This window comes from Schistocerca cancellata, chromosome 4, assembly GCF_023864275.1.
Source record: "Schistocerca cancellata isolate TAMUIC-IGC-003103 chromosome 4, iqSchCanc2.1, whole genome shotgun sequence".
NCBI lineage: Eukaryota > Metazoa > Arthropoda > Insecta > Orthoptera > Acrididae > Schistocerca > Schistocerca cancellata.
This window is the reverse complement of record NC_064629.1, coordinates 341,993,555-342,006,151: the sequence shown is the minus strand read 5'-3', so window position 1 is coordinate 342,006,151 and position 12,597 is coordinate 341,993,555. Positions and strand designations below refer to the sequence as shown.

Below are 12,597 nucleotides of genomic sequence, written 5' to 3'. Positions count from 1 at the left end.
CACCGCAGCTGCCTCAGTGCTGGGTTCAGATAGTGTCACTTTGCCATGCACATATACTTTAACCTTAGCAGCACAGGAACAGTTAACAAATAAACTCAGTTGCTTCGGAAATGCTTCCACCCTTGGCCCAAAAGCCAATGATCATGCTCTTTTGGATATCAGATAAATCGCCGCGTTTCCAAATTATGATAATAACTCCACTGTTTTCCTCATCCCCCGACATGCTTTATATACCTTCTGTTGCTAGTACTGCTATCTGTCATCTGTGAGTGTCTATTGCATGTTGATGTCAAACATCAGCAGAGGTCACATTAATGTGACTGGACAATATAGGAAAAGAAATATCCACAATCTAAAACTGATTGTGAGATATGCCATTCTCAAAGTGAAATACTTACCCATTGGGGTATGTGACCTAGGAATTACTAGAAGTGGGTGGACTTCATTTAACCTGCTTATAGTGGACCCCAGTGTGCAGATGTGTTTCCATTGTGTGTGCCTCTCCTGGCCTGTTCAGTTGCTATGTAACATATTCAAGTGGGCATAGTTGTTTGTAAAAGTTTGTCTAACTTTGTAATTTAGCTTTCTAGCATTTTACTATCCTTACTTTCCTTTCTTTTTAAACAGATCATCTGATGAAGGCTGGCTAAGAAGTCACAATCAGTTAATGATACCATTTGAGTGACCCGAACTGTAAATTACAATAAAAGAATCTCATGCCATTTCTTATGTCGCACAGATGAACGCACAAAGCAAAAACTGAAATAAAATTCTCACATGTACTGATTGTGCTTGCGATAGTAATACTTCAATAAGGAAAAGAAATTAAGAAATAAGAGAAGAAATTTTTGGATATACATGTTAGCAACATTTAAATAATATTAGAAAGTTATTCTATCAAATGAAATTATTCCACAAAACATATCACTTAACTGACATTTTTAAAATGTATTTGGCAATTTAATAAATAGATTACCTCTCTTGCTAAGCTCAAGAAATGATTGTTTAAGTGTGAATTGGACATTATTTCCACTAAGTCGTCATACTCTGGCATATTTTCATTCAATTCTAAATACACCTGCTGCCTTCCCAACATAAATGCCAGCTGTTTCTGGACAGACCTATAGAAACAACAACAAAATATGCAATGTTTTATTCACAAACACTTCACATCATATATAGTATCTCAATGAATACTCAAAAATGAATTCAAAACATAATATATAGTAACAATAAATAATGTCACAAGGAATTAAAGCTGAGCAAAAATAAATAATGCACCAGATACTCAATTGGCATAAAGAAAATGCCACAAATTTAGAAAAAAATTGAAGTACAATAGAAAAGTCTGAGTGGTACTTCAGTTAACAAATTTTGCATGAAATATAAATACGATTTTAACACTACAGTGCTTTATTAGGCATGGTAATGCTGGAGGTGATACATGCCTACCTTTCTCCAACCTTCAAACTGACTTACCAAGCTAGTTGTAGGGAAACATGGAGTCTAACATGGACTCCCAGCCACAGCACAACTTGCCAATGGCATTTTTCACATTAATATATCATTGCTAGAGGTGTGAAAAGATAAGTAACAGATAAAAGTAGGGCTAATTGAAGACTGAATCCCGTAACTTAGGATTTATAGTCTGAGCTGGACTGAAATATAAATACATAACAATCATGAAATTTATTAAAATTGTGTTCTTGTCAGTTTATGGGGAAAATTAGTTTCCATGGCGAATTCGATTAATAAGAAATCTTTCTCACATAAAGCACCACCAAACACATCTAGGGAATTTCTGTCACTAAAATAAAAATTACCACAATTTTCAGACTTATGGAGAGAAAAAACTGATGCCTAGAATGCAGGGAAAAAAGAATGAAGAGAAAAACAAGAAGCATGGACCCATTACACGAGAGATATATTCCTAAGCCCTTGCATGTACAAACAGCAGTTGCTTATTTCATCACATCTGTGTGGACCTTGCAGTTTACCTTTGATCAACATCTGAATACAGGAATTCACAATAAACAAATAATAGCATTATTGTCATGAACATTATTTTCCAAAATAAAAGTATCTCTGGTTTGCTTTGTGAAACACCAGTGACTGACACTGAAGTAATAGTGTATGACTTCTATAGGTCACATATTATGTCTTTTCTCATAGCTTTGAAGTAGGACTTGTGGGGGCAGCTAAGTGAGAGATTGATGCTGAAGAATGTAGATGGGAAAATGACAGGGTGTAATTAAAGTGATTGCTGACAACACACTACACACAGATTTCAAAATTTAAATATTACATAGGAAAAACCTATTTAGCGTACATGATGTGCTGGTGGAACCAAATGATATGAAAACTGGGCTGAAGATTTCGTTAGGAAACCATGAAAATTTCTCTGCCTAAGTCTATGAAAACAAAAAAATATTAACTCCCTGGATGAAAAATTCAGATCGCAGTTGAAATGAATGATGATTTTAACACAGAAATGTAAGCATAACATTACAGAATATGAGGCACCTTGTGGTACAACTTCTACTGCAACTTACTTGGATAAGCCCTTGTAAAATTGGATAGAATCCATGTCAAAAGACCATATTTGAAGACAAGACGAAAACTTTTTCACCTGGCATATAGATGGTGCAGCTGATCAACGAATTTTTTTTATACTGCTAAATGTTGTTTAACAATGCAATTCAAACATCAATTTGATTTTTTGAATAGTCCTGTTTCTAAGGCTGTCTACAGCAGTCATGTACTGGATGTTTCAGTCCAATGAATTAACTAGAACGCCACTATGAAACTGTCAAAATCATCGACTCCAATGATTTATAAACAACAAAAATGAATCCAAAATTAGAGCAAGTTTGCAATGAGTCTGCCCTTTCCTTTCCAACAATAAAGAAATGGGCAACTGAGTTTAAACGTAGCCATTTTTCTCGTGCAGATTATCCGCAAAAAGGAGTCTCAAAATCGCAACCACAGGTGAAACCATGAAAGTGCAAACCACAATATTGGGTTAATATGATTGAACACAGAGGAGAAGAAAACATGATTTGTCCACTGACTGCAGGCTGTTGGTTCGGCACAAAAAAGGTGGATTTTATTGCATATTACAGAACTATTATGACTATATTTGATGTGGTGCATAAAGATTCACCTTCTTGCTTACTGTGCAAAGGGTAAAACAGTGATAAAAATTTCACAGGTCAGATGATGATGTTTGGTTTGTGGGGCGCTCAACTGCGGGATCATTGGCACCCATACAAAGTCTCAATTTTTTACACAGCCCAATTTTTGTACACAGTCCAGTCTAACCACTGTCACGAATGATGATGATGAAATGATGAGGACAACACAAACACCCAGTCCCCGGGTAGAGAAAATCCCCAACCCGGCCGGGCATCGAACCTGGGACCCTGTGATCCAGAGGCAGCAACGCTAGCCACTATACCACGAGCTGCAAACTTCACAGGTTAGGATCAACTGTAGTGAAAAATATGAGAAAAACTGCCCTGATTATTGCAAAAGTGGGGAGGGAGCGCTTTAACTGGAAAATCCATCAGCCCTTACAGGTTAAAGTATGAATCACTAGAACATACATCCCAAATCACCAAGTATGATGTCCTTGCACTTTTACTAATGTGCACATCTAAAGGAATTTATGGCTGGAAACAATGAGTCCAAAGAGGAGGTAGATCTCTTGGCATTATAATTCCGGCATGGAATCTACTTACTGGAAAAATGTTGGACAATATATAGAGGTTTAAAAGGAAACGATCTCAAAATGTAAGAGCATTTGGGAGAAAATGTTATTTCAATGCCAGACCAAGAAATTTCATGTTGCACTTGCATAATGGAGTGATGTCTCGATTACACACATGGATACCTAAAATAACACTTTCATGAATAATGAAATAAATGCAGCTTCTTATGTTACCGTATCTGCCTTTCAATTTGAAAAGACCTGGTTAAAAAGCTGTTTAGGAGCAAAGGAGACCCACTCTCTGAATAGCAGAGGCACTGAGTCATCGACAGGCACATACAAATGAGAATGAAAACTTGCTATCTTCTGGAAACTGCAGACTGTTAACAAAGGTTCTAGCATATGGAATAGGCTCCTAGATATGTGACTGACTCGAAGAGTACTTAAGTAATAGGACTCAGTATGTTGTCCTTGATGGCGAGTGTTCATCAGAGACAGGGGTAACATTAGGAGTGCCTCAGGTAAGTGTGATAGGACCATTGCTATTTTATAGAAACATAAATGATCTGGCGGAAAGGATGGGCAGCAATCTGTAACAGATTGCTGACGATGCTGTGGTGTACAGGAAGGTATTGAAGATCAATGACTGACCTAAACAAAATTGGTGTAACGAATGGCAGCTGCACTAAATCCCGAAAAATGTAAGTTAAAGCAGATGAGTAGGGAAAACAAGCCCGTTCAGATACAGTATTAGCAGCATCCTGCTTGACACAATCATCTCGTTTAAATATCTGGGCATAATGTTGCGAAGACATATGAAATGGAATGAGCACCTCTCCCTGTGACCAACATTTGGCCAGCATATTTAAATCTGTGTGTGTGTGTGTGTGTGTGTGTGTGTGTGTGTGTGTGTGTGTGTGTGTGCGCGCGCGTGCTGGGGGAGGTGGGGGCACGCATGAATGACTCAATGCTTTTGCGTTTCAGTGAGTGGTGCCCTTTACTCATAAGTTATTGACAATCTGCCAGACCTATGATTAAAATATTGAAAATTGTCTCTGTGCAGCAAATGGTTTTTAAAAATGAAGACTTTCCTGCAGCCCTTCACAAAAGTATCAGCAACAGCATTTGTTCTGTAGAAAATGAGGAACATTCAAAAAGTTTGAGTATGCAGCCACGAAGAACTATAGTTCTTGACTTAATACTAGGGAATCTCTCCAGTGACTGTAGCTCTCCTGACAGTTATCCTATAAGGTAACACAAACAGAAAACAAAAAGTTGAACTATAGATCGAACAAAATAACTTTGTGCTTGATAAATTTTATTAGATGGAGGGAGTGAAGGGAGGGAGGAGGGGAATATTACTGGCTTGCAGCTATCCACACTTGCCGAAGCTCTGCGGATACAACCCAAAGAGGCAGCATAGCAAGCATGTGACACTTGATACAGAGCTATGATTGGCTGGCAGTTGATCCCTTGACTGGATGAAATGCCAATCACAAAGTTATTTTAGTAAAACCATAAACCATTTAGGAAATGGTACACTAGATCACAGTCTTATCTGTCTCGATAAATTTGAAATGAGCTGCAGTAATCTAGTGGATGGCTGGTAGTCTCATCAGAAGAACAACCATCTGCATAAATTCTAAATGTGTACATTACATTCCATAACTTATTACTTACAGATCAGGACAAGACGTGAATATTTTTTCTATTAAATTATGGTCATTTAGTTGCATCGCAACTCGCAAGGCTTGTGGGTATTGATTGAAACGGCGAAAAAGTTTAAGAGTTGCTTGTAACAATGTAGTATTCTCTGGATCAGCTACATATGGCACACAGCTGAAAGAGAAGAAATAAGATTACCACAATAAAACAGTGCACTGACAACAAAACACTATGTAAATTAAGTAACATTGCAGAACTGATAGCTTAAGCTCAACATGTAAGTCACTCAGCTCATGATACAGTAAAATAACTGACCCATTTCTGAGGCACAATACTCTAAGAGTGGTGGGGATATTGTGTCAGTGAAGAATGCATTTGTAAGTGAATGCCATGCCATTTTCTGTTGCCACAACAATTGAGATTTTTTAAAAACAATGAATCTTTTACAGTGACATAAAGAACTTTTGTGTGTACTTTTTAAACTTCATTAAACCTTTACTTTCCACACCACAACAAGTCGATAAATTATGGGAGAGGCAAGAGCCTCAGTTAAACAGTCTTCATGTCATTTAAGAACATCAACAAATAAATTTCAGATACTGGGTGCACAACCCTCATCAGCTGCAGAAATGACTTGCATAATCTTTGGCTGAATACATGGTGCAAAGCAACAGTTTTCACCACCTGGTATCTGCATTTCTTCAAAGAAGATAATGTTACAGTGATTGTGAAGTTTGATAGTTATTGAAATAAGATGGTATCTCATTGCAATGTAAAGCAAATAACTTTTGGTTTCACAGCCCACACACTGATGTGCTATGGGGACATCTACCTCAAGTAGAAGTTCCCTGGCCATTACATCTCATTGTGAAGTAACTTTGGTCATTGATGTCATCGATGTGTAATTTTTTTCTGCATGATGTTCAACTCAAACATGTACCATCACAGTCATCAGCCTACTGATTAGTTAAAAAACATAACTTCCCTAGAAAACATTTTCATTGCACACAAATTGACTGACTGGGGGTGATGGACAACTTTCATGAATTACTTCAGCAATATATGGACTGTAAATGTACCCCACTTCTTTGATATAACTTTTAAATGTGAATAAAACAAAATGGCATAACAAGTACTCTTAGGACATAAAAACAGACTGTTCATTGTTTGCTCTATTTAGTATTTGTTAGCCACAAAAATGTGTCAATTACATATGTTTTGAGTGGGGTCAATTACTTTTGCTGTACTTATATCAACACTGTAGTTTATTACAAACAGATTGCTAGTTAGAGATGAAAATTTCAACATAATTTTTAGATAAGTAATAAAAATACTTAGGAGCTGAAACCAAATTATAATACTAAAACAAGTGTGCCTTTTTTTCTTAATCCAAAAGATTTATATGCATTTCAGTAGGCAGAATCCTCCCGGCATCTACCTCTTTTCTTTTTAACTATCAAAAATATCATATTTACTTTGTCTACAGAAAACTTAACTGCAAGAAATAACATACTACAACTCTGGAGGTGAATCACTGCCAGTGCAGCATTTTTGTTGGCATACCACAAGTACAGAGTTACCTACACTTTGTGTGTGTATGTGTGTTCATGATCAAACTGCAGTATTATCATGAAAATGTCTACAAATTGTAGAAATTATTAACTTTTAAAAGTTATTGTGCAACCACTCGAAGTAATTTTGGTGCACTTCACTTCATGGTGGAACCTATTCTGTCAGTGACTATTAATTATCTCACTGACACACTATTGCAACAGATATGTTCTACAGCAGTCAGTGTTCCCCTTTAAAATGTAGACTGCCTAAAACACCAAAGAAATTGTTGCACAAAAACTAATTTTCATATTTAAAAGCAGTTATTTACTAAACCCAAACATGCTATCTCAATTAGTTTGAATAGTGTATAACACCCCATCTGAGATTTAAAAAAATTACGACAAATGAAGTGCAGGACAAGAAATTGCAAGAACACTGTTGATTTACTTCAGTACATATCCTACAAGCAGACAAAGTCAACTTGTAGGTCCAAAAAGTTTTTTCTCTTAAATAAATAAACTTTAAAGTTATATACAGTTATTTAAAAAAATAGTATTTTGCTTCACATTCCATTATACTACCACACAAAATTCTTGCACAGTAAGAACATTCTTTAGAATACAAAAAATTCTTTATTGAGATGAGTTGGAAAGTTGTGAACAACTATTTCTTTTTCAAACAAGAATAAATAGTCAAAACTTTTCCTTACTTTCTTTTCATTTCGTATTCACATTTGAAACTTTCAGCTAGCAATAGAAAAAAAAAAAAAAAAAAAATTACACAGCAGACTTCTACCAAACTGATACTCTCTGGAAATGCAAGGCAATATTCACATGAACTGGTTTTCACACGGACAAGTAAGATATCCATTTCCATTCAGCTCACAAATCTTTTGTTGATATCCCAATTCATTTCTATGTTGAAATAGCTTCACTTTAGAAGGCAGCACAACTAAATAATGCATGTTCATCTGTTTTATATCAAGAAATTATATCAGTCACCAAAATGAATTCTTTATTAGGCATCTCTTTATGGATCTCAAATCAATTATAGCTATAAATAGTTGCTACCAGTAAATTAGAAATATATTTAGCTTATTTTCATTGATAGTTTCAAGCCATTTCACACTCATCTTCAGATTTAAGTAAACCTCTGCAACTGGAGTGGCTCAGAACTAGAAAATAGACTAATATATCATTAAGTGACTCACTGCAGCTGTAGTTCCTTACATTCTAAGCTTCAAATTCTTACAAAAACCTACTCTCACATGTGTCTACATAAGGATGGATACAGAAAAGAAACACAATTTAATTTATACTTATGAATGGCATGAAACACAACATCAAGCTATCAACTAAGAGCCAAATCCGTGTAGGCGCATTTTTCCATCCAAGTGAAATACTGTATTTTTATATACTGTTAAACTGACTCTATAGTAGAACAACTTTACTATATTCCAACAATAATTAGCAAGTAATGCGATGTATCAAGCTCCATTTGTTAAAATTTTATAATCCTACCCCCTACACAAAACCTTGATGTGTTAACTATAGTAAACACAGAATGTATGTATTCTAATCAGTTAGCAAACCATATGATAAAGGCACTGATGCTCTCTGCTGAATGTCTCACAATCTGCATTAAATCACTTTGATAAAGTCTTCTATGATACTCCTGAGATGAGATGCTATTTGATAACAAAGAAATAAAACACTACAGACTAATAAAAATCTCTTTTCTTGTTAAAAAGGTTTGCAAACAGTACCAACAATAAATTGCTTACCTTATTTTAAGACCATGTGAAAAATAAAACTTCAATGCACCATAAATATATTACTCATGAACATATGCCTAATGTTAGCATAATTACAACTCAGGTTTCTACAAAACACAATTTGTGTTTCAAGGAATTGTTCTTACACTCTCTACATTCAACTGTATCCTCCCTACAGAGGTAACACGATGAAATATTGCTCTTAACCAAAACAGCATCCAGAAAATGGCCCAGTCAGCAGGGAATAATACCAATCTATGTAAGAAACACAACATATTTTGCGCAGTTGGGACACAAACCAACAGCTGTTCAGAAATATGCACCTGTAGACAACATAGCAACCACACAATTTCTGCTTAGTCACATCATATGATAGAATTCATTCATCATACACAAAGATCCCTCTGCCAACAAAACTTGACTGTATACTTCTATTCTCTACACAACTATGTACACTGGGAGAGAAGACCGGTAATTTTTTCATAAAGATGTGCCTAGAAAAGTGACACATACATCAGAACTAGAAAAAAGTGAATTCAACCAATGCCAAACATATTTTACAATCTTCTTCCCTTCAGAAATCTCGAAAACTTTTTCATACGAAACATGAAACAAAGGATAAATTCTGGATCATAAAGAAGGGTGAGCACAGTTGTGGGAAAGATCGGTGGAAAGGCCAGACAGGTTACAAAGAAAAGGCTTCAGCAAACATCTCTACATGCTTGAGATCGTTAGAAGCACAGTTCAATTTGGAATGAAAATGGATGGGGAAGGAATTCTGTCATAATCTTGTTTGTTAAAGGAACCATCCTGAAATTCAACTGAAGTGGGTTATAGTAACAAATGAAAATTTATATATAAGTCGTTATGTGGAGATTTAATCTTCTACTCCGGAATACATGAATAAGCAGCTTTACTTGATGAAGGAGGATTAAACAGTGTGAGAAAAATTAAAACCTTACGCCAGGAACACCTTTCACACACATTGCTCCAATTGCGCCATCTGAGCACGCTTCATGAACTGACAAAGTAGCAATTTTCCCCTAGTTATTCTCCAAATCTTCAAAAGCTTTTGAAACTACACAGAAACTCTCCCATGATGCTGCAGGTCTTGGAAACATGGGAGAAAGATTATAATAGAGATTTTGAATTAGCCACAAATTCAGAATTTTAAGAGAAAGTCTGCAGAATTTGCAAAGTATGAGGAATAACTAATGGAAAATCAGAGCTCCGAGTCAGTCAATGAGACATGCTGTGAATTGGCAGCATACTTCCCACGAACGGTATGACAGCCTCCTTTCAGTCCAGATGATACATAAACATTTAAGTTGTAACAAATATTCAGTGCAGCATATACTTCCCTAAAGGGAAAACATTTATCATCTTAGAGAAAGCTAGATTCAGTATGTAATATATGATACAGTACCTGCTAAGATATAGACAAACACGAGGATATGCACTTTCATCAACATATTGTTCCAACATATCAAGCTGTTCAATCTCCATCAGAAGATCACATGCCTCTGCTTCAGCATTGTGAGCCATATGATACCGAACTATTTGATGAGCTAATCCAATTAACTTCTGCTTCAATCCTGTATCTTCACTATTCACATCTGACCATTCCTTTGCAATCTCACCCGCTAAATGCCTGTAAAAAGTAATTACCTCTTTTCAGTGGAACATCAATAAATTTAAAACTAGCAATACCTATTTTCAGTGGAACATCAATAAATTTAAAACTAGCAATAGCAATAAAAGCTTGACATTACATTTCGCCTACTGTATCACTGTCTCAGAAACCAGTAAATTAGAAAACTACATATTATCTGATCACAGAAAAGAAAAATGAAACCCTACATGCAGCAGTGTGAGGATGCAATACTGGTGACAAACTCAATTAAATACACTCTTAGGCATAAAAAGACGACACACCACAAAGGTATTACTTGAATGGGGCAGAAATTGATAGATGTGATGTAAATGTACAAACAAATGAGTACAGTTTCAGAGAAACTGAATAATTTCACAAATTAAGCAAGTCAGTAATGCATTGGTCTCTCTCTGGCCCTTATGCAAGCAGTTATTCAGCTTGGCATTGATTGATAGAGTTGTTGGACATCCTCCTGAAGGATATCATACCAAATTCTGTCCAACTGACACATTAGACTGTCAAAATCCAAAAATGGTTGGAGGGGACTATGCACAATGCCCCAAACATTCTCAATTGAGAAGAGATCCAATGACCTTGCTGGCCAAGGTAGGATTTTGCAAGCACGCAGACAAGCAGCAGAAACTCTCATCATGTGCAGGAAGGCATTACCTTGCTGAAATGTAAGCCCAGGATGGCTTGCCATGAAGGGCAATGAAATGAGGCATACACTACTGCTGTACTGTTGTACTGTAACGGTGCCACAGATGCCAACCAAAGGGGTCCTGCTATGAAGAGGGATGGCACTTCAGATCATCACTCTCGGTTACTGGGCTGTATGGCGGGGGACAGTCAGTTTGGTAACTCATGGCTGTCCGGGGCATCTCCCGATGTTTTGGCTGGTCACTGGGACTCAATTTGAAGCAAGACTCATCAGTGAACACCATTCCACTCCAGTCAATAATATTTTAGGCCAAAGACGTCTCTGGAGGTACTTTGGACAGCAGTAGGATACCAACCTGACTGTTGCCTGCCATATGGCCCAACAATCAGTAGTGATGGTCTGGGGTGTCAATTCTTTTCATAGGAGGACTTTGGCTGTCATCCTTGGCACCCTTACAGCACAACAGTATGTCGACGATATTCTACACATCAATTTGTTGCCCTTCATCCCAAGCCATCCACCGATGGTAGCTGAGTGGTCAGCATGACGGAATGTCACACCTAACGGCCCGGGTTTGATTCCTGGCTGGGTTGGAGACTTTCTCCACTCAGGGACTGGGTGTTGTGTTGTCCTTATCATCATCATTTCATCCCCATTGACACGCAAGTCATCAACGTGGCGTCAACTTGAAAGACTTGTACCAGGCGAACGGTCTACCCAACGGGAGGCCCTAACCACATGGCATTTCCATTTCCATGCCAACCCATCCTGGGCTTTCATTTCAGCAAGGTAATCCCCACCTACATCTACATTTATACTCCGCAAGCCACCCAACGGTGTGTGGTGGAGGGCACTTTACGTGCCACTGTCATTAATCCCCTTTCCTGTTCCAGTCAAGTATGGTTCGCGGGAACAACGACTGCCGGAAAGCCTCCGTGCGCGCTCGAATCTCTCTAATTTTACATTTGTGATCTCCTCGGGAGGTATAAGTAGGTGGAAGCAATATATTAAATACCTCATCCAGAAACGCACCCTCTCAAAACCTGGACAGCAAGCTACACCGCGATGCAGAGCGCCTCTCTTACAGAGTCTGCCACTTGAGTTTGCTAAACATCTCCGTAACGCTATCACGCTTACCAAATAACCATGTGACGAAACGCGCCACTCTTCTTTGGATCTTCTCTATCTCCTCTGTCAACCAAACTTGGTATGGATCCGACACTGATGAGCAATACGCAAGTATAGGTCGAACGAGTGTTTTGTAAGCCACCTCCTTTGTTGATGGACAACATTTTCTAAGGACTCTCCCAATGAATCTCAACCTGGCACCTTCCTTACCAAACCTGCACATGGCGAGAGTTTCTATCGCTTGCCTTCATGCTTGCCAAATTCTAGCTTGGCCAGGTTGTCGAATCTCTCCCCAGTTGTGAACATTTGGAGCATTATGGGCAGGGTTCTCCAACCACCTCAGGATTCTGATGACATAACGCGCCATTTGGACAAAATTTGATTTGTTGGTTGTGGTTGGTTGGTTTAAAAGAGGGGGGAGGGGGGTGGGGGACCTAACTGTGAGGTCATTG

The 12,597-nt window shown here is 37.6% G+C and overlaps 1 protein-coding gene across 2 annotated transcripts in view; it reads right to left on the bottom strand.

Moving 5' to 3' along the window:
• The window catches only part of LOC126184826 (26S proteasome non-ATPase regulatory subunit 2), a 126,714-nt gene that overhangs the window by 96,933 nt on the left and 17,184 nt on the right, over positions 1-12,597 (bottom strand). For both annotated transcript variants that reach the window (XM_049927409.1, XM_049927410.1), the window contains exons 4-6: positions 10,129-10,353; positions 5,390-5,548; positions 977-1,121 (exon numbers count right to left, since the gene is read on the bottom strand). In XM_049927409.1, the coding sequence (XP_049783366.1) occupies positions 977-1,121; positions 5,390-5,548; positions 10,129-10,353 (529 nt within the window). The remainder of the gene's footprint in view (positions 1-976; positions 1,122-5,389; positions 5,549-10,128; positions 10,354-12,597) is intronic.